At 41.5% G+C, this 22,842-nt stretch overlaps 1 protein-coding gene across 5 annotated transcripts in view; it reads left to right on the top strand.

Moving 5' to 3' along the window:
• LOC133450520 (membrane-associated phosphatidylinositol transfer protein 2-like) overlaps window positions 1–22,842 on the top strand; it is a 49,027-nt gene that overhangs the window by 10,974 nt on the left and 15,211 nt on the right. For 4 of the 5 annotated variants that reach the window (XM_061729205.1, XM_061729203.1, XM_061729204.1 and 1 more), the window contains exons 2-12: window positions 7,449–7,690; window positions 11,610–11,824; window positions 12,543–12,664; window positions 13,237–13,470; window positions 13,594–13,929; window positions 16,022–16,117; window positions 18,144–18,248; window positions 18,349–18,413; window positions 18,642–18,713; window positions 19,334–19,578; window positions 19,735–19,924. In XM_061729205.1, the coding sequence (XP_061585189.1) occupies window positions 7,613–7,690; window positions 11,610–11,824; window positions 12,543–12,664; window positions 13,237–13,470; window positions 13,594–13,929; window positions 16,022–16,117; window positions 18,144–18,248; window positions 18,349–18,413; window positions 18,642–18,713; window positions 19,334–19,578; window positions 19,735–19,924 (1,758 nt within the window). In that variant the 5' untranslated portion in view covers window positions 7,449–7,612. The remainder of the gene's footprint in view (window positions 1–7,448; window positions 7,691–11,609; window positions 11,825–12,542; window positions 12,665–13,236; window positions 13,471–13,593; window positions 13,930–16,021; window positions 16,118–18,143; window positions 18,249–18,348; window positions 18,414–18,641; window positions 18,714–19,333; window positions 19,579–19,734; window positions 19,925–22,842) is intronic. The other variant, XM_061729202.1, reaches the window with a different exon arrangement.

The following is a 22,842-nucleotide window of genomic DNA, read 5'->3' as shown; positions in this document are numbered from 1 at the left end:
TTCTTCACAAGTTTTGTAGGATGTATTATGTTTCTGTTTTCTATTTTCTTCTTTAATTAATATTACAAGTTATGAGAATGGTCTTCATTTTTAACTCTAGAAACTAGAAATTGAAGGTGCACATTTCTGTCTATTTTTACCAAATGGGTTTTTCGATAACTAGATGATTTAAAATAGCTACTTGTTTTTTTGTTTTTTGTTGTTTTATGGTTACATTTCTCACAGAGCAAATTAATACCAAACATTTATCACAATTTCTTCTGAAAGTTTGTATCTTTCTTGTAGCACTCTTTGAAATTAACATTCTTTCTTTTTAAATATTTGGAAAAAGCATTTCCTATTCTGTCCCCTGTTGGCTACACAAATTAGTTAATGGAATGGACAAAATGCTTGGGTGGAGATGCTTTCCTTTCCTGCATCAGCTGGAGTTATGTAACATTGCCCTCTGCACTGTTGAATTTGGTTGTCTGAGCGCTTGAAGAGAATGACAGTGAATAGGGATCCTCGTTTAACCTTGGTACAAAACTGATTAATCCAAGAGTATTTTGCATATAAGGTCATCTAATTTTGGATTTCCGAATAAACCGTGGTGTTGATTAGAGATAGACTCCGTATGTAATGAGTCCGTTTTTGAAAACGCTGGACTGATGAGCACCATTGAGGCATAAGGAAACAATGGCTCCAATTATTCAGGCAGCTTAAAGTTTTCAGCAGTTACTAGGCACCAAATTTATTTATGCTGAATTTAATTACAAGGTTGCTGGGGTATCTTATCTAAAACGTGTTATGTTTTCCCCTGCTTAAAAGCTTCAATGTGACTTGGTGATACTCACTGATCTGTGTGTGTAGAGTTATATTTACCGTGTGACTCTAGTACTGCTTATGTTGAGAAAAGAACCTTCCATCCATTTATTTGTTTATTAGAAAGAATATTAAGTACACATTGAAACGGGTATGTTTCACATCTCTTTTTTTTTTTTATAGTTACGCAGTATATTGTGACATTTTCTAGCAGGTTCATTAACTGAATAGATATCTTCTAATTGAAATGCAGTTTCTCTGTCCTCACAGTTGCGCTTATTCATTTCTTCTGTGCATGGAGATAATTTTTAGAAGCAGTTCTTACTTGCAGGGCTACTGTGGGAGGATGGGAATGAGGAGAAGGAGGAGCACAATGAAGGAGATCCACACAGGGTGTCAGGTATTTTTAGCTGTCCCCTTATACTGCAATGATGAGTAAAGAACAAGGGCAAGACGCGCAGCCTGCCTCCATAGCGTGTGGAAGGGCATGCTCCAGAGGACTGAGCAGGGTGATGGCCGTGTTGCTGCTCAGTACTGTGTATATATTGTATAACAAAAACATCATGCACTCCTGCTTTTTTTTAATGTTAAACTGTCATATTTCATCATCATTGTTTAATTTTAGTACTTTAGTCTGCGTTGAAAACAAATGTAATGTTAACTAAATAATGTATCACTCAAAATATTTTTGCCTCTCTTGCCCCTCCTTTTTATTTCAGCCATTATTGTGTGGTTTGGTATACAGAGGCTCTGTAAGCACTTTTTAAACAGAGTAAAAGTAAATGTTTACTCACTCCGTCAGTGCTTTATTGAAGTCGAGCTAAGTAAAATATAGTCTTTGTCCACGCCAACTGCACCTGTATACTGTACAGAAATGTTCCCATAGTCTTTCAACGGTCCATTTAATAAGATGGTAATATGGAATGTAATGTTTCGTAGTATTGTAAATATAAAATTGATTGTCTGCATAAAGGATGCAGGCTTGTTACGTGTAAATCAAATTTGTCTTCTTTATCACAAACAATAACATGATTATCCTACTCATACTCCTGGAAAAAAAATACATAAATCTTTTTCTCTTATCAAACATTCTGTTAAAGTAGCTTGAGGCAGGATTTATGAAAAAAATTCGTAAAGGTTTTACGTTTTCTAATAATAATGTCAGATGAAGCGTTCCATACCAAAATTAATGATCCCTCTAGCGTATCTCTCCGTTGCCTTGAACAGGCTGTGTGCTGCAAAATGTGCTGCAGTGCTGGGGCCGAGTTTCCCGCGCTGGGCTGCGGATGTGACGTCAAATGACGCTGCATGCGCGTTCTCCCCGTTCTCCCGTGCCGGCTTCACTGTTGGCTGCAGTACCCCCAACGGCCGTCGTGGTGAAGGGTGGCGCTAGAGAGTCTCATTTCTTAAAAGGAGCCTCATGCTCCTTTAAATAAAAAATAATAAACAAAAAAGAACTGTTAGGGGGCACGGTGGCGCAGCCATCTCACTGCAAGAAGGTCCTGGGTTCGATTCCCGCCGGGGACGCTGTGGGCGCTGAAGTGCGTGTTAGTTTCCCCATGACTTCAGTGCCCACACCCTGGGTGGGGTTGGTGAAAGGACCTTTCTGTGTGGAGTTTGCATGTTCTCCCCGTGTTCCCTTGGGTAGCTAATGTGAGCTACCCTCACAAAAACATGCAACAGTCCTGGGCTATACATGCCCCCTCTGGCCAACCGGGGCGCCAGATGGGGTGGGGAGGATCCGGCCGGAATAACGTGATCCTTCCATGCGCTACGTCCGGCCGGAGAAACCCCACCCTGTCTGGTGAAAAGATGCGGCCTGCTCACTCCTCAGGTTAAGGAGGAGACCTGAGCTCAGTGTAAAGCCCTCCTGGGGTTGGTAGAGGATGGCAATGCCCAGGACTGTTACTTAGGTAGGAGCACTGGGTGATATAATGGGAAAAAAATCAGGGATAAAAAAAAAAACATTCTGTTAAATGTCGTCTGAGACGAGTATTGCGTTTAATGGTGATTGAAAGATGCCTCTTTGGACATATCGTCATATGTAGCTCGGCTTCACAAACGTCATTGATGCTGACTTTTTCATATTTTGACTGGATAGGTGGATACGTCCTTGTCACATGGTGAAGCCGCATCTGTAGAGTTATAGCTGACATAAGGCAATGATGTGAAACTGATCTATGGTATTTTAAGCAGTGCAGGGGCTAACTTTTTCCACTTGAATTTTAAAGGGGTTTTGCCTCTGGTCAGTCGTCATAAGGGAAACCCTGCCTGCAGTGCCCCTCTCCCAACTCCTCTGGGATTCATCAGGTCCATTTCCTGGTGGTGAACTTTAAAAAAAAAAAAAAAAAAGGCTAAATTTAAGAGTGCCACCGGGCTGGTCTTTGGGAAAACCCTCCCAGTATTCCCTTCTGCATTTGGTTGCAGAGCCCAGCTGTTGCTGTTCCTGTTTATTGTGTATTTAGCCTCTCAAGCTATATTTTGCATCCACGGATGGCTTTTGTAATGCCACTTTGTGTTATTGCAGTGAAAGGCAGGCTGGAGGGGCAAAGAATGAGAGGCCTGCAAAGGAGAGGACCATTTTTAGTTTGTGGAATAAGTAGATTTTTTCTGTTTCGTTCTTGTTGTCTCTGCGACGCAACTGTGTTTTCATTTAATAGTATTACGCATATTTTTTTTTTGCAAACTTGGTTGCAAAGCTGAAACTTAAAGGAATCGACGGAAGTGGAGGAGTGGAGTCTGTGACTTAATTTGACTCAACACAGCAAACCTCGCCCGGACATGGAAAGGATTGACGGATTGATCACTTTTTCTCTAGATCAGGGGTGTCCAAAGTCAGTCCTCGAGGGCTGGTGTCCTGCAGGTTTGAGATGTTTCCCTGCTTCAGCACACCGTGATAAAAGTAGCTGTGTCACCAACAGAGCTGTTCAGACCTTGATGGCAAGCTGGTGACGACCGTTAATTTGAATCAGGTGTGTTGAAGCAAGGAGACATCTAAAACATGCAGGACACCGGCCCTCGAGGACCGACTTTGGACACCCCTGCTCTAGATGATTGTATTGTATCATCTAGAGAGACTGTGCACCTCCCATAGAAGCATGCGGCCCGTGTACACTGCCTCATTCTGCTTTAAGCCAAATCTTAAAATGCATAACCCTGATGTTATATATGTAGTAGGATCCTAAGCAATTATACTCTTGGAAATTGTTGTTCTGTACCTCTCAATGGTTTTGCACACTTTTTTAAGAGATTGCGTCATACACTTTGCAGTGTGTAGTCCAGCCACCACTGACCACATGTTAAACAGGCCTCCGTAATTGTGATGGAAGGAGGACCAAAATTCAATCCAACTCATAGTATTTGGTAGTTATTGCTGCTTCAGTTGATCAAAACAGGATCAGGAACGTTGCTCTGTGATCAACGCTGTGCATTGGCGTGTGCCACTGTTGCGTCACTGCCTAGAAGGGGGCAGAGACTGTATTTATAGATGGGAATGAGAATATTCTCTGAACGAACGTCAAGCACTCTGCTTGCGTATGCTTGGATTATTGTGACTGAGCTATTTTTAAACTCTGTGTGTGAGAGTGCTTTTTCTGGGTCAAGGATGGTGCCAGTACTCTCTGGAGGCTGCTGGTGGATCCAGCAGTACAGGTTCTATGCTGTGCACAGCATCTGTATCAGGCTCAAAGGAGAGAATTGGAAATATGCAGGCATAAATCATCATGAGTAAAGGCTTATTAAGGTTATCTGTGTATCTATAATAGGGAATCAAAGGAGAGAAGAAGCAGCCACACACCCAAGATCTTCTAATTTAGAAGTCTTACTTAATTTATACGATATTTGCAGATAAAGTCTACAAAATTCATCTAAGCTGTAATCAATGCAAAATATGTATGTGTGCTGTGTTTTAATATATTTTGCTAATGTAAAGTTTAAGAGATGGCAAGTTTGGGTGCAGTCATCTTCGGGTATTGCATTCATGAAAACACAGACAAGCTGGAAAACGCTTTACCACAAAATGATGGATGGTGTATTTCACCTGTAACTACAAATAAGTGGGGAAACCTTAAAAAAAAATGACAATCCATCCACAGCTCTGGGGGCATGACTTTGTTCCTTACTGTATATATAAATTCATATATTGTGGAGTTCTTCAATGTGAATTAAACCAGTTTTTAAAAACTCTTCCACAAATTATTTACTCATTTGTGTTTGGAGAAGTGGATTTTAGGTTTGAGGAAAAAAAAAAAAGCGACAATGACTTTTCAGTGTGTCCAATTTTGTGTACTTGACAGACATTTTCATTGAATGGAGTTCCACCTCCCCAGTATTTGTCTAAACAAAAGTGAAAAGTTGTTTATAAGGACATTTCCTTGTTCCTTTTTTTTTTTTTTACATATATATGCAGCTCTGATCACCAGTTCGTCAGTGTCATAACACAAATGTATCACTATTACTGCAAATCTCTGCGTAGTGTCTGCACAACTGTTTCCGGATACATGTTGTTGGACAGAGAGAAAGCTGTTAACTGTGCAGCTTTCATCTGCCTGTTGCTTTTCCTGTCTTTTGGTCTGTTTCTTCTCTCTCTTACATACCTGCTGTCACTTCCTTTTATGGCATTTAGTTGTTGGGTGCTGGAATTTTAATTACACTGGGATCCTTCTCTTGCAGATAAGGCCCTGAAAGAATTTATTTTGACATTCTACAATGAATGACATAATGTGGATCTGTCACATGCATAATCACTAATGAAGGGTAATTAAAAAAAAGCTGTGACTTGTATCTAAATTGTTGCCACAGTTTTTTGGGTATGCTTCAAGTAAATAGTGATTGTTGTCTTTAATATTGCTGAAAAGAAACGGTGCCATTGACCCCCTCCCCACATTGGCTTTAATTTCTGAGAACCTTTCGGGCTTTTGAGCTGCAGGCTTTTCTCTAGGCCTCTTCAACTAGGCAACTCTTCAACTAGCCCAGTTTTATCTTCGCCTTTCCCAAGAGTACAGTTATTTTCAGCAAAATGTGTCCTTTCTGTTCTGATTTTGCTAGTGCATGTTCCTCGGTGCAAACTGAGGATTCAGCATGAAAAATGTACAACTTTTTTTCTTTATTACCACTTCGTAAAGTAAGCAGGTGGTTGCTCCAGGTTGAGAAGGTAGACATACTATACATTTGATCCCTGCAGTCCATCAGCAAGCTTACTGGATGTGAGTATCTTCAGTAAGCTGTTGCAGAGATAAGCAGGCAATACGTGGTTGACTGGGACGATTGGTAACGACAAACTCACCAAAGCTGGCCTTTGTTCTCTGGGTAAGTGACGCAGTGGGAATATTAGAGTGATTAGTGTGATTAGAGAGGATGGCTGTTCTCCAAAGCTTTGTCCAGCTGCGGCCTATAGGTCAAATATGAGCGAATATTTTACTTCTACAATGCAGCGCTGTCACATTTGCCAGCCAAATGAAGGCGGTGCTGGGGTGGCGGTGTTGCATTTACTCCCAGACAATTTGTTAGTACAGCCTGCTTAAAACCATGACAAAAATGTTGGACATTGAAGCAACAATACTGCACAAATGTATAACATTACTAAGGCTTCAGCTTTTTTTTTTTGGTCATTGTGTCACTGCGATGGAATTGATTAACAGATTACTCTTAAGTGCGTGCGTGCGTGCGTGCGTGCGTGCGTGCGTGCGTGCGTGCTTGTGTCACACTCTGAAAGAATAGTCTTTTTTTTCTCTGATGGATATCACTCTTTTTGGATTGACGTCTCTTCACCTTTGCTGAGACTTGCGATATTCAACTTAGATAGACTCCCACTACAACTCAGCTCACGGCTGTACACTTATTATCTTGTTTCGCAGTGTCTTAGTTTTGGAAAGTTTCCATAGTGGTCAAAGCAGAGTTCTGCAACTCACGCCACCCACACATTGTGTATGTTTAGCCCAAAACCTACCCCCTATCTGCCCCCGTGGCTGGAAAACAATGGTTTGTGTAACTGTAAGGCAGCTATTTGTGAAATCTTGGTCATGCATTGGAGGTGGGGTGGGGGGTTTCTTACAAAGTTGTGTAATGGTCCCCTCTCAACCGTAATCCTTCTTATGCTGAGTGAGCCCTGTGACGGCGGTGGAAGGCTGGGAGAGACGGGGTGACTGTTGGACCTGTCGGCGGTGCATGGGTGAAGTCCACAGACTCTGGCCACCCCCTCCACCTTCACAATGAGCAGTGGCCTGTGTATAAGAAGGGAATTTTATCCTGGTGAGTGCCTTACTTGGAGGTGCGATGCTGGATGGCGCCACAAATGCTAATGCTCCTCCTCGATGCCAGGGACTGAACCAGATATATGACAACTACTCAGATTATGCCCTGAATGCCACTACAGCTCCTCTTCATCAGCACGTGAGCCGCAGGGAATCTCTTCTTGTTTGCATATTTAAGGATTTCACAGCTCCACTCATTCGTATGCGCATGATGGTGGATTTTTCAAAATCTGGTTCTCGTTTTGAGTGATGGAGATATGTCTGAGGAAACTTTGCTTGTTTTTAGATATATGTACATCAATGATTTTAACAGTGTCTCAAATAGAACAAATGTTACTAATAGCTAAAACATTACCACAGCTATACCTCATTCCTGTATTTTCCTCTCTTCAACAGGGATCATCAATGTGGACTTCATCTGGCGATTTGACAAGTCACATATAGGAGCTCCTGGAGTTTCTCCTTTCCCCTCTCCCCTCCCTTCCCTCTGCCCCTCCCTACCCTTGTTCCCTTGTCGGTCTTCTCCCTGATCCCCCTCTTCCCCTTCTCTGAGATTCACCATGCTCATTAAAGAGTACCGCATCCCCATGCCCATGAGTGTGGAGGAGTACCGGATCGCTCAGCTCTACATGATCCAGGTGAAATAACTACACCATCTTAACCCTCACTTACACACACGCATACACACACTCACATGGCGGAAGTGTGCAAATGAAGTGGTAATAACAACCCTGGTGAAGGCAGATAAGCTAAACCTGAGAATTTTCAGGAGCAGTATCTCGTTGTAAATAGTTATGAAATGAGTGGTCACGCAGCGTGACGCGAGTGGGGTCAAAGAACAAAGAGCCCTTTTATGCTGACAGATTATCCAATTTAAACTCTAGTTTAGCTGGTTTCCATTGTTGGACTACATGTGCATGAGGAGGTTGGGTTCACCCTGTTATGACCACATGCAAAAAAATGACCGAGATGGACTTAGCTGCTTTGTGTATGTCACACGTTCTTTCGTCAAACCAGACTTCTAAGCTAGAGACAAAGGGTCTTTAGTGTTTACCTCTGAGTAGGAAATGCCTGTTTATGCAACTTTGGTTTTCCTGTCTGGAAAAATATTTCCCCTCCATAACCCATATGCAAATGAAGAAGGATTTATTTATCACAATCGTGCTACCAGAAACAAAATTGTCTGTAAAGTATACAGACAATTTATATAGAAGAAGCACAATGAGACTGTAGTTAAAATGTCTATATTATTTTGTCACATTTAAACGTTAACATGTGTTAATTGTTTGAGATATTATTTTCAACTTCTGCAGTTTGTTAGGGTTTTAACTGTAAGGTTATGTAAAAGGCACAACTGGCAGGTTTGAAGAATGAATTACAGGCCAGCTTGTGGAGAAAGATGCCTTTTGTTGGGTTTTATGATCTTGTGTTGTGATTATTGCAAAAACGGAGATCTTTGTACTAAGAGTCATGGTGCAATATCGAAGTTAAAATTACAGTGTTGACATGACCTTCCTCCTCCCTTTAACCTTTTGACATAAGTTTACTTGACTGTCACCCATATTCAAATTCATTTGAGTCAGAAAATAACACAAATTGAATGAAAAAAACTCATTGGGACAGTGCTGCTATCCTAAATCAGTTAGGAAATTGGCTCAGAGAGAAAAGTTGATTGAGGATTTGTATCAGGAAGAGAGCCTCTCCTAGTGTTTCACCATTATATCAGTAAAAACACAAGTTTATTCAGCTGCATTGACTTAGAAGGCCTCCCCTTTATTTGCTTGATCACTGCTTAGGCTATTGTTTTAGTACATTTAAATATTAGTTCAATGAAGCTAATATTTTACAATTATGGGCCACTATATACCCTAAATGAACATATTTTTTCCTGTTGAATAACTTGTTTGTTCTTGTACTTTTCTTCTTGTGCACCTCTCGTACTAAAAGAACAGGTAATGAATGGTGATCAGAAATAGGCTCGGTCATGACTCAGCAGATATACTTCAAGGCGAAAAGATTTTTCAGAAGTATAAACTACTCACCGCATCACATTTTTACATATTTGAAAATTCCTTTTAGACTTTGTTTTCTTGGATTGTCGTTTTTTCTACAAAACCTGTTTCTAAATTTCAGTTTCAACATTGTTTCAAAATAGATTTCTTCAGACAGGATCTTGTGTAAATAGGGCATAAACATGACCCAAGCAGGCTTATGCAAAGTTTTGTCTATGAAAAGTGGATACACATGTGTGCACTTTTCAGCAAATAAACAAATCAAGTGCAGGACTTTAACGTTATTGACCCATAGTTACCTTTTCACTGACCTCACTGTCTCTACACAGCCTCATTGCTGGAAGGCTTCTGTTACTATAGCAACCATGACATCAGCAGCATGCCAGTGGTCAGGTTTTGTTCACGAGAGTAAATGAAAAGAGGAAATGGAGGAAAAAAAAGAGAGGCTGCAATGGAGGCACAGGAAGAAATGAGAGGAGGTGGGAGGAAAGAGTGTGCCTACCCGCACTTCTTTGCTCTATGTTACCAGGGCAACTGCTGCATGTAGGCCTGCCTGACGATGATCCATCCCTGCCGTAGACCTCACAGATGAAGCGAGGGCCTTAGGACATCCTGGCCATGTCTGCATCTCAACGGGCGGTGCCCCACCCCATGTCCTCTTTTTACATCCGTTGACCTTTTGCCATATTTTAAATACACAATTGTAATTTCATTTTCAATGTGTAGGGATCTGCAGAAATGTACAAAAATAATACAGAATGTCAGAATGAATTAAGTGTTTCTCACTTAGTTTTATCCATTTACACTGATCTATTAAGATTTGTCTGAGCAACTATATCTGTGGAATTAAGTGAGAGGTAACATCTCTACCAGGAAATGGGCCTCACTTAGACAGCAAAAGGAGAAAAAAAACAGGATGTGACTCCCATCCTGTCAGAGCAGTGGGCTCTAAACATATAGAGGATGATACACATGATGGTTTGTACTTTGCAACCATTTGTGTGCTGATTGAAGATTTATATATAAGGATTTATAGCAGGACCCAGCAGGAACTCAGCACTCAGCCAATAAGTATTTTATGGTATGAGGAAAACATATTCCCTGAGGTAGTTCTTTAGGTATTTTAAATAATTTATTTATCTATATTTCCTCACAGGTGTAAATGAATAAATGCTCTGTATTCATCAGAATCTTACATTACTTTCAGGCTTCATTTAACTTGAAGCATGTTTTCTTCCCCCTCACTTATGGGAATATCTAAGTTCTGGTCAGTGTTTTGTTATCTTTTTCCTTGTGAGCTGGAGAGAATCTTCTTCTTAGTGAGAAGGAAAGGGGACGTTGTATATGACAGTGCAGTCACGTAACAGGAATAGTATTGGTCATTTAGTTCAATGATGGGTTAGTGTTTTATTTATTTTTTTAAAGAAAGATCTTTCTTCATGAAACCTTGCCTAAAGTGAGTGATCTATTAATGGACGGCATTGTTTATGCGTGTATATCTATGACGGCAAACATTCTTGCGATGATAATGTGCATGTAGTGCTCTGTAACCAGGACATTTATCTCAACCAGAGTATATTTGATTGCCGAGTCTCTGTCGTGGGTACTGGCTGTGTCCTGGTCGGTGCTGCGGCGTCTGTGCTGTGTCTTCAGAGCTGTGTTTGAGTTGTTGAGAGCAGGGTGGGTGGCTAATGAATGATCTGTCAGAAGTAATGAGGTCCAGAGTTCTGGATGTCTCATGGCTTCCTCTTTGCGACACCGCTGATTCCCTGGCATCACCTGTCCCCACTGGACTACTTGAGGAAGTCTGTGACTGCTCTCAATGCTGTGTTGAGCGATTTGACAGCTGCTTAGACAAATGTAGAAGCAGGTACAATGTACGTGCATCAGTATAAACATTAATGTGTAATCTTTGACATTTACAATCCTTGTGTTGGTGTTTTTCTTTTTTTTTTTCGCGTTATCAGCACTTGGACTATGCTCTGCTATTTAGGTTTCTCGTTTCACTGATTTTACAACAATCTCCAAACTTCCGTTTTCCATGTGCCTCATTCTTATCTCATCATAATTCTGCAACCGCATCTGCTGCCCCCACCCAAACTGTCTTACTGTGCACCGGAAATGTAAATATGGGAAAGGTGTGGCTGCATGAGCAGTTTTTTTCCTGTTTAGAGGAGGCGTGTGTGTGTGTGTGTGTGTGTGTGTGTGTGTGTGTGTGTGTGTGTGTGTGTGTGTGTGTGTGTGTGTGTGTGTGTGTGTGTGTGTGTGTGTGTGTGTGTGTGTGTGTGTGTGTGTGTGTGTGTGTGTGTGTGTGTGTGTGTGTGTGTGTGTGTGTGTGTGTGTGTGTGTGTGTGTGTGTGTGTGTGTGTGTGTGTGTGTGTGTGTGTGTGTGTGTGTGTGTCTTTTAGACATTTGATTGACAACATAAGTAAATATAGTATTTGCATTATTTCATTTTAAAACAATCTTCCTTTTCAGCACAGTACTAATCTGAAAACATAAACTCTTGATGGTGTGACACTTTTCAACTTTTTATTACTTTCAGAAAAAGAGCAGAGAAGAGAGCTGTGGTGAGGGCAGTGGGGTAGAGATCCTGGAGAACAAGCCTTACACTGATGGACCAGGTGGGACAGGCCAGTACACCCACAAGGTCTACCACATTGGCATGCACATTCCCAGCTGGTTCCGGTCTATCCTGCCTAAAGCGGCACTGAGGGTTGAAGAGGAGTCCTGGAACGCCTACCCTTACACCCGCACCAGGTGAGCATGGCTCCTGTGAGAAAACCACCTCCAATAAATCTTTAATCTAAACAGACTTACGTCAGGCTGCTCAACCTCACCATTTTTTTTATATTTTAGGAATGTGTATGTATGGCTGTAGCTGGTATATATGCACATATTTATGGACAATAATTCACCCATACTTTGTGTACAGGATAATAACTCCTGCAGACAAAAACATGTATGACATTTGTGTAGTTTATATTCAGAATACTACAAAAATGTCATGAAAGGTTAGCATGGTGATGCCAGTAGTGATGTCACCAGCCAATAGCTTGTAAAAGCAGAGAGAGCAAGTTGCAGGTCATCAGATTGGCGTATGGCCAGCACACTACACTGTGAGACGTCAATGAGTCCCTGTCCTCAGAATATCACTCGGTTCGTCTGTGCGGGCCTCGATAAGCAAAGAGACAGGATGTGCCCTATACCGTACCTTTGAGATACTGAAAGACCCCCAGGTATCTGTAGACACATCTTATCTTTTCAACCTGTGACAGTTTTACTGTAGATGCCCCAGATGGGCATTGGCTCACTTGATCACGATCCTCAGTAGTAAGAATGTGTTGTCACTCTTTGACTCATTTTAAACTTCTCATTCAATGTTGCTTTCTGAATAAAGGCAAGCTATAAGTCAGTTTTGATTTTTGTTCAGATTGGTTGCTTGATTTTGTTGATTTTGTTGCCTCATCTCTTCCAGATACACTTGTCCATTTGTTGAGAAGTTTTCCATTGATATTGAGACCTACTACAAACCTGACACAGGCAATCAAGCAGATGTCTTCAACTTGTCGGCAGCAGACAAGAGACAAAGGACTATTGGTGAGACCACTTGGTTTTCTGTGTAGAGCCATTATAGAATCAAAAACTAAAATATTTGAATACAATGAATGTCATGCTGCTCCAACTGGGAATTATGAGGATCATTGTATGTTCTTCCAGGTATTATAAACATGAGTTTTTTCATCTTATGATGTCAGGCTTTTATTACTGAGTTTGATTGCCTTAGATATCCTTCCATAAGCAGTGGCTTATGCCCACTTGTGGCAGTTAAGCAGTACTGCAGCTATTTTTTTCTGTGGTTGACAGCATGTTTTCTCATTGAATACCAAGGTACCAAGATATTAATGGTTGTAGGGCATTTAATGACCTTTTTGTTTTTAGTGATTTTAATCAATAATTCTTTCCGGTGCATCTGGCTGAGTGTGTGAGGCAGAAAGTCAGTTATAAAAGGAATGCAAATCTGTTGAACACAAGCTGAAACAAGTTCATACTCCGCCCCCCTGTCATGCACCGGTTGTGATCATAAATCCACATTGACGTCGTTTGTGTAGTTCATTCAAAGCACCTAGCCCATAAGTCACTACTGTCTAAAAACTGATTGTCTTTGGCAGACCCAATCGACATAGTGACAGATCCCATTGCCCCGCACGAGTACAAAGCAGAGGAAGACCCAAGACTTTACACGTCAATTAAAACACAGAGGGGTCCCCTGAGAGATGACTGGATAGAGGAGTACAACAATAACCAAGGGATGACGCCCATCATGTGTGCCTACAAACTGTGTAAAGTGGAGTTTCGTTACTGGGGCATGCAGTCTAAGATTGAGCGTTTCATTCACGATGTTGGTGAGTAAACCATCAACAAAATGTAAAGTAGTGGGACACTTTAATAACAGTAATTTGAATGTTCTTCTGTTCATATTTAAGTTTTTAAAGCTCATGTATTTTTCCTTCCTTGGCTCCCTCTAGGATTGAGAAAGGTGATGGTGCGTGCCCACCGGCAGGCCTGGTGCTGGCAGGATGAGTGGTACGGTCTCACCATTGAGGACATCAGGCAGCTGGAGCTGGAGACTCAGCTGGCACTGGCCACCAAAATGGCCCAATTTTGCCAGGCAGAGGAGGCCACCGAAGCGAATGAAGGTGCACCTACTCCGGACAAAGACAAGGAAGCTAAAGAGGCAATCAGCTCCATCGAAGCAGATGAAGTGGTTTCCAGCTCGGGAGGAGACACTCTGCAGCCCCGGGGTGTACTCACCAAGCAATGGTCCACCTCATCCCGATCCTCTCGCTCATCCAAGAGAGGAGGTGAAAAGCATTTTCAATTATTCACTTTTGTCATCTCTGTGTAGGAACTCATTATCTACATCATATACATTCACCTCAGTCAGAGCAGTGTACGTTCACTAACAGCTCTCAACCAGGATTCACAAACATACAAAACCTGCTTTTATGCAGCGTTTAAGTATCTGGAGTAGGTTTTTAGTAAGGTACTTGATGTGAAAATCTACTCGTGGATGAACAACGATTTCATGATTGAGACCCAGAACGTGTTCTCGTGGTTTGTCTCTATACATTTCAACCTACTTTACCTGGAAAACTGTTGCCCTTCTGCAACAGTCACTAAAGCGCTACCTCTGCACTTCCTTCACATACAATCACATCTTGAGGTAAAAGGGATTTCCAGAATGTAATCTTTTAGTGTAAAATATTGGATTTGTCAAAAAAAAAAGTCCTTGGCATAAATTCTGCCATATTTATATGTGAAATTATCACTTGCTGAGAAAGCCAGAAGCAACAGAATGCTTTAATTACTTTTCCTCTCCCACAGTGAGCAGCCTCTGCCTGAGTAACAAATCACAAGAACATCACTGAGCAAGTGTAAAACATTCATTCACTGGTGCTGCTGCTTGCTCCTCTGCTGCTGAGTAGATGCACATAAAAGTATTCCTCATTTTCACTAAGCAGCAGTGATTGGTCCATAGATTTTCCTGTTTGTCCTTTTAGAAAAGCAAATCATGAAAGATTCTAGATAAAATAACCAAGTTGGTTAGGGTTATGTGAGCTGAAGCCTGCTGTTCAGTGCTGTGAGGAGTATTAGTCTCCTAAGCTGAGATTGTAAATGTAATGATTGTAAAAAGCCAATTATGCACCCAATGAATGAAGTTATATCTGAACTGCCATATATTTGGTTTCAAGAGGTACACCTTATTACAAATAGGAGTCTGGTTTGTTCTGTATGCCTCCTCACACCAGATTATGTTAAAGGTGGAGATGCACTAATGTTGTCCCACAAATAAACACAGTGGTAATATCTGAAACTGGAGACCTGCCTGCACTGGAAACTGCCAAGTGAGGGATACATTGAGGTCAGAGTTGATGCTGCTGAAAGGAAACATTTCCCTCCCCCTTTCATCTTTCTTGTAAAGTCTGAGCTATATTTTGGATTTACAGCTGCATCAACACGGCAACATTTTCTTTGTTCACTTGTACATATTGAGAGTCAACTGTCAAATGCTCAAGACCATGGATGTTTATAATGTTAACAATATCAGGAGCAGGTTTCTAGTAGTGTGTTAATTCCATTGATAATGTAATAAAAGTTTGTTTTTTTGTTTTTTTACCCTGCTGAACTATATTTACTCATGTCCTCACATTTCCTTTATGGTCAACTTTAGTGGTCTCATTCCTTCATACCATTTTTTTTTTTAACATTAACTGACAAGAAAAACATGTCTCACCCATCTCAAATTCCTCCTTTTCTTGGAGCTAGTGCTCGTTGCAACCATCGCACTGACCCTCATCCAGCATCCCTTGTTTCACCCTGGGGTCTGGGGTTTCACTCCCTCCCTGTGGTCGCTGTCCAGCTATTTTTATCAGCAGTGGGGACATCACAGGTTTTAGGAAGCTTGTGCTTCTCGAGTGACCTCCAGTCAACACACACGCACATACATACACACACACACATGCACACACACCACCACCACTTCTCTTTACTTTTGTGTCCTCACAGCTACATCTGTGCCCCTCTCTGTAGCTGCACTAATGATACATAAAGCGTCAACTGAAGATGCACGGTGGACGAGGCTGGCTTTTAGCGTCGCCACCCCTTGGCTGGCTGTTAGTTTTTGCTCTTCTTGTTGCTTGTTTGTGTTTACTGGGCATCAATTTTCATACTCCACCCCTGACCGCCACTCCATCTGTGATGAAGCAATGCACCAGAGAGACTGTTGCATGTTTATGTAACACTGTATTTGTGCTTGAGGAGCGGTAGGAGGTTCTGCAATATTTCTTTGTGTGTGGGGCTTAAAAAAAAGGAAAGAGGAGAGAAGCCAAAACACATGTCCACAAATAACAGGGGTTTTTTTTTTTCTTTCTTTTGTTCATGCGTGTTTTACAGTGAGCCCATCACGTCACAGCCTCTCAGAGTGGAGGATGCAGAGTATAGCAAGAGACTCGGACGACAGCTCGGATGAGGAGTTCTTCGATGCTCATGGTAACGACTGTGGATTTAAAATTAAAAGCTGTTTAAAAAAAAAAAAAAAGTTTTACATGTTCAGTTTTCTAAGAACATGCATCTTTTCTTCTTCAATCGCTCTGCATGCATCTCTTTAACCACAGATCAGTTCTTAAGCTTCCCAGATACCCAGCATGCTTTGGGGCTGCAGTTGAAATAGGTGGGTGTGGTGCAGCAACCACGCTCCCCTGCGGGATCAGTTGGCTGAGGACGCGAGTGTCTCATCCTGACGTCATGTTCAGGAATCACAATCATCTCTGCCTTCCAGTCCCTCTACATGCTCAACACATCATTCAACACAAAATCACACACACAACAGAGTTCTTTACACAATCCATCAGGTGTCCAGAAAATAAATGAAACCCTTCAAACCAGTGTTTGTGTGCTGAGATTGTTTCATAATAATGAAACGAGAATAAAACTGAACATGCTGCCTCATTTATTATATTGACCCTGACTTTGCTGCACTCATTAGTGTCCACACACATCCACTTTAATAATTATCTACTTGTAATTGCAGTGCAATTATTATCTTGAATTGTCCTGACATGCAGTCATTTATTATGTGCTGCAGTATTCATGTTTAGGATTAATTATTGCGTGTTAGGTGTCTAAAGTGAAACCACTTTACATTTTATCAAATGAAATTGTGCTATCACCTTCAGAAATTGGTGGCACGACCCATTGTATCAGTTACATTAAATGCTGCTGTAACCTTTGTTCTGCGCCGTTGCTCATTTCAGTTATTTATGATTTATTTACCCTTATTTCTACACGACAAAGGCAGCTGTATAAATAATGCAGCTATACATAATAAATAAATGTGGGTACTGTGTCAAGATGAACTCTTCCATACCAATGTATGCTTCAATGTGAAAGAAGACTCAGATTCATTGTGTATTAAAACACTCTAAGCATCCGAGCAATTGTTTTTAAGTGATATGTTCTCTATTTTTGTGGAAAGTAATAAAAGAAAGCCTTAGCTTGAAAGCTTATACACACATTCCATTTTTATTTTTCGAATCATTGTTTTTTATTTAGAAATCTGAATCTATCTGTGATGCTGAATTTGTCAAATTATAGTGGTGTAATAAGATATCCCTTAAACCCTGCACCTCAGCCTTAATCACACATAAATTGAACACATTGAAGCAACTCAGGAAATATGGAACTGTTTAATAAGACACGCTATCTTATAAATCCATAAAGCCACAATAAAGTATTTACGACACTGGTGAAACTTGCTGAAAATGCAGATTGCTGTTTAGAGCAAGCTCTTATAAAATAAACTGATTTCCACATGTTTTGTAGTGTTGTGCTGTGTATTTTTAGTGCCGTTAATGATGATGGGAAAGGAATTTGATGAATTAAAGTTGAGATTTAATTTGTTACCACAAGCTAAAAAGAAAACTACAGGAAGTTCCCTGTTTATGGCAAAAAAAAGTCCCAGTTGTAAAATTATGGGAAAAAAGAGTCTATTTTAAGTCCTGAATCTTCTTTTTGAAATAGGGGATTAAAATTGATGGATTATATTAGTCCATCCATATATGCAAATGAAAATGAGACACCAACTAAAACCCTTCACCAAACAACCTGTAACATTTTAGTAAATTGATTTTTTTTTTTTTTTTTATTAATCTCTCATGGTTATAAAACTACATCATCTCGTGTCTGATATTTTGCACCTCATAAGTATCTTTCATTAGGGAAATGCAGACTGTCACATGCTTGGCAGGCCACAGAGGTTTAATTTCACATTTGACAATGTTGAACTTGACAGGTGTTAATGGCCACCACAATGAGTAGTATAATACTTAAAAATGCCTTGGGAAAGCTTACATTTGCTTTACTGTATCTTTATTTAACCTGGTAAGCAAAAGTCAACTATGCAAACATGCAAAAGAAAACTGTAGATTGATCATACTGCTGGAGTAATGACAAACCCTCAGTAGCAAATAACGGTATGCTTTGGTCATTAGTGACATGTCTGGTCTTTCCTCTGCAGAGGATCTCTCAGATGGCGAGGAGGTCTTTCCAAAGGAAATTACCAAATGGAACTCCAATGACCTCATGGATAAGATTGAAGCGGCAGACACTGAGGAAGCTTCTGGTATGATGAAGACCACTGGCGGCCCCTTCATCGCTGGCAATCAAAGCCCTGTGTCATAAGTTAAATGTGTGTGTGTGTGTGTGTGTGTGTGTGTTTTTAGGTGAGCTCTTTAAGGAAATGACTTCGGATTATGGAAGAACAACAAGTGAGGACAGACTAGACGAGGTATGTGTGTCAAACATTGTGGGTGTTTTTGCATAGTAGTCCTGAACTGCTTCTTTTGGTATTTCTGCAGAGATATGCAAAAGAAAGAAAATAATTCCCCTCAGAATCCAAAGCTTTTGATGACCTCCAATTATTTTAAGTTTGTGTCACTATGAGAAGGTTTCAATGAGGCTTTGGAGGATAAGGGAAAGGCTGTGTCCCTGAGCCTTTCTGTCCTCTTGTGTTCAGATGCCCGACTCACTTAGCAGCAAAGCCGATAGCTCCCCCATTCCCACCATCCTCGTAACAAGGCACCAGTCAGTAAGTAAACATTTTGGCCCCAGTGCACTGTGGGGTACAGTAGACCCACAGGAATGTCCAATCCATGTGGACAAACCCCAGTGCTTACCGACCCTTCCCTCTTTCCTGGCATTGCCCAAAACCCCAGATCCGTGTGTATTCCCTTAATCTCACCACCATCCCCTGTACAATTTCCTTGTACTTACAGCTGTGGCGTCAAATGTACATATGGTGCTGCTATAAAAATGTGAAGTTTTGCATCCGAAGTAGTAGACAAAACTACACATTATGGTGTACTATTTTTAATGTGATGTCCTCTGAAAGCATGACTGTTGTTGGCTGTTCATCGATCAGTTGTCCACGTGGAGATTGACTCTGCTCCGTTCCCCCTCATGGTTCTCTGTCCCTCAGTCGTTGTGAAAAGAAGTCTGTTCATTGGTCCATGCTTTAGAATATGGAAACAAGCTGTAACTAAAACTGATTTTTATCCCCAAATGAAAAAGCATTATGTCTATGTGTGATTTTTACTTTTGTTGTTACCCAGTTGATACATGTTGTCCTTGATCATGCTGATTAAACGACTGTGAAACATTCTCAAAGAGCCGCTCTTCATTAATCCCCCTTTCTCCCGCTGTTCTTAGGAGAGTACATCACAGCAGTGTCTGCAGCCTTCCAAGATCCATGTGCTGATCCTGGTCCTTCACGGAGGGAACATCCTGGATACAGGCGGAGGAGATCAGAACAGCAAGCAGGCCGACGTCAACACTATAAGTACAGCTTTTGACACAGTCATGCGTGTTCACTACCCCGCTGCTCTGGGACGCATCGCCATCCGCTTGGTGCCCTGCCCTGCCATCTGTGCCGAGGCCTTCTCTTTAGTGTCTAAGTAAGTGGAGACACTTCTAAGCATTGCATGTATTGATTGAAGATTTGCAGTTTGGGCTGTTTTCTGAAAAGGAAACCAATCCAAGTTTATCTTATGACAGCTATCCAGTCTTGCTGTTTATTTCCTCGTTCTTTTCACCTTTTTCTTCAATGAAAGTCTAAGCCCTTACAGCTATGATGAGGGCTGTCTGTCCAGCAGCCAGGACCACATCCCGCTAGCGGCTCTGCCCCTTCTGGCCACCTCGGCTCCACAGTACCAGGACGCCGTGGCCACCGTTATTGCTCGAGCCAACCAGGTGTATGCAGATTTTTTAAAGTCTCTGGATGGGGCTGCCTTCTCTGGTCAGGTAAATAACTTGTCTTGGATGGTATAGCATAGCTGAATTTATTATTTAAATTATTACTAAATTATTTAAAGCAGTTTTATTGACATTTTTATTTGATTTTTATTTTTTATTGATTTTCACTCTTATAACAAACATACAAAACATACATAACAAGCCCAAAAACACCGCCACCCCCCCACCCCAGGGTCCTCAGCAAAAGTACCCAACAGAAAATTTGTGAATACATAAAATAACTAGTAATAATAATCAAAAGTAAAGAATAAAAAAAAAAAAAATCTAATCTTTGTCCATGAGAATCATTGGGCAGGCGGACTTCCGGTGAGCGGCGAAGAAGAATGGCGGCGTAAAGCGAGACTCTTACCAGTCGAAGGCAATTAAAACCCCTCAAATGACTCCATGACTTTGGATGACAATGATCCAAAGTTAAACCAAGAGAGGAATGAAAGGGGGAACTCGAAGGAGTAGCCGAAGAAATCAGAAAATCCAGGAAAAAAAGAAAGATACCGTGATGAATACCGAAGGCGAGGAGAGCGGTGGTGAGGCCGCGGCCCGCGAAGAAACCCCGTCGCTGCACAAATATCTGGAGGACATCACCAAAGACATACGTGAGCTCCGAGGAGAAATGAAGAACGACATAAAGGCTCTCAACGCAAGCTTCACACAAGAGTTCGCAAAATTCAAAGAAGATATAAACAACAAACTTCAGGCGAACTGTGTCGAACTACAGGAACAGAAAAAAAGTCTCAGCGAAGCCCAAACACGTATTGATGAACTCGAGACATTTAACATGGAGGTGAAAGAGGCGCTGCTGACAACGCTCCGCGAGCAGAGCCAGCTGCGGGAAAAGTTAACCGACCTCGAGGGAAGGTCCAGGAGGAACAACGTGCGGATATTCGGGGTACCTGAGGCGGCAGAAGGGGACTCGGTACCCCGCTTCGTGGAGGATCTAATACGGAGGGAGCTGACGCTGCCCGAGGACACCAACCTGCGGATCCAGAGGGCGCACCGAGTGGGTGCGCGGAGACCCGGCTCCGGAGAAACGCCACGGGCCATAATCATTAATTTCCTCCAGTTTGATATCAAGGAAATGATATTGAAGAAGGCGTGGCAGAAGCGGATTAAATTAAACAACACACCGCTCTATTTTGATCACGATTATGCTGCGGAGGTGGTGCAGAAACGCAAAACCTACACGGAAATAAAAAAGGTTTTAAAGGGTCGAGGCATCAGGTTCCAGACTCCTTTAACAAAGATCAAGATCCACTGGACGGATGGACCCCGGCTCTATAACAGCGCACACGAAGCAGCAAAGGAGATGAGGAGACGGGGGATGGAGGTCCAGGTGAGGGAGGCTGAAGAAAGGCCGGCGCTGGCGGAGCGCATACAGGCGGCATCCCGGTGGCAACGTGTCGGAGATCCGGGAGCGCAGGGAGAATTAACCGGGCGCGTGAGAGGAAAACTGCGTGAGTTTCGGAGATCTGGAGACACTGATGGTATTTGAGGGAAACGGGAGGAATAGATGTGAACACGTTTTATATACTTATAGCCTACGGGAATAGTGAAAATATAAGACTGAAATGCCTGCGGCTGTATCCTGGGTTTTTTTATTTATTTTTTTATTGTTTTCTTTTTTTCCAGGCTGTACATACAGGGGATGTTTTTTAGCCTATTCAGTCATTTCTGGATTTAAAGCCACAATTTTCCCCTGGATATAGGCTTCTCCTAATAAATATCTGTCTAGACTGGTATGACAATTAGGAAATGTTGGACAATTCTAGAAGGAGACGGGGACCCCTTTGGGGACTTCCCCCTACCTCTAGTGAGGGGCCCCTCCCACATCGAGGGATCTTCCCCTCCCCTACCAACAGGGGCTTGGGCACAGTTATAGAAGCCCATAGTTATTGGAAGTTCTGTGTTGTTGTTATTATTGTTTTTGTTCAGGTTGTTAATGTTCTCAGTGTCAGTGGAGATGAAGAGCGAAACATAAAGAAAAGACAAGATGTATCATAACCAACTTAAAGTGGTGTCTCTGAATGTGAATGGGTTAAATAATCCAATGAAAAGAGGGAAGGTCTTAGTAAAATTGAAGAAGGAAAAGTCACAGATTAGTTACTTACAAGAAACACATTTATCAGACCAGGAACATGAAAAGTTTAAAAAGATGGGATTCAAAAATGCGTTCTATAGCTCATACAAAGGGGGGAATAAAAGGGGAGTTATAATTTTGATTCCGAACACAACAAAATTTGAGACCTTAAAGGAAATAAAAGATAAAGAGGGGAGGTATATTGTGGTCAAGGGGAAAATTGAAAACCAACTGGTTACGCTCATTAATGTCTACGCACCTCCAAACAGTGATAAGGGTTTTTTCAGGAAACTATTTGAGACCATGGTGCAAGAAACTGAAGGAATTTTAGTATGTGGAGGGGATTTTAATATTACGCTGAACCAGAATTTGGATACAACTAGTACCAAAAATAGTAGCAAAATTCATATGACCAGATATATAAATACCGTTCTGAATGAACTCGGAATTATGGATGTCTGGAGGGAATTACACCCTCTCGAGAGGGATTTCACCCATTACTCGGCCCCTCACTTGGTACACACAAGGATTGATTATTTCTTTATGAATACAGTTGATAGATTTAGAATAGAGGAATGTAAAATTGGAATAGCGGACTTATCGGACCATTCTATCCTTCACCTTAAACTAAGTCTGAACAGTAGAAAAAGGAATACAGTATGGAGAATGAACGTCGGCATACTAAATGATCCAGGGTTTGTCGAGGAGATTAAAACAGAAATAAATTCATATAGGGAAATAAATGATAATGGAGAAGTAGATTTTACGATTCTTTTGGATGCTTTGAAGGCAGTAATGAGGGGAAAACTAATATCCAAAGCAGCATATCTGA

The sequence above is a fragment of the Cololabis saira genome, chromosome 9 (assembly GCF_033807715.1).
Source record: "Cololabis saira isolate AMF1-May2022 chromosome 9, fColSai1.1, whole genome shotgun sequence".
Classification (NCBI taxonomy): Eukaryota; Metazoa; Chordata; class Actinopteri; order Beloniformes; family Belonidae; genus Cololabis; species Cololabis saira.
Note: the sequence above shows the minus strand (reverse complement) of the source record. Positions and strands in the feature narration are given on the sequence as shown.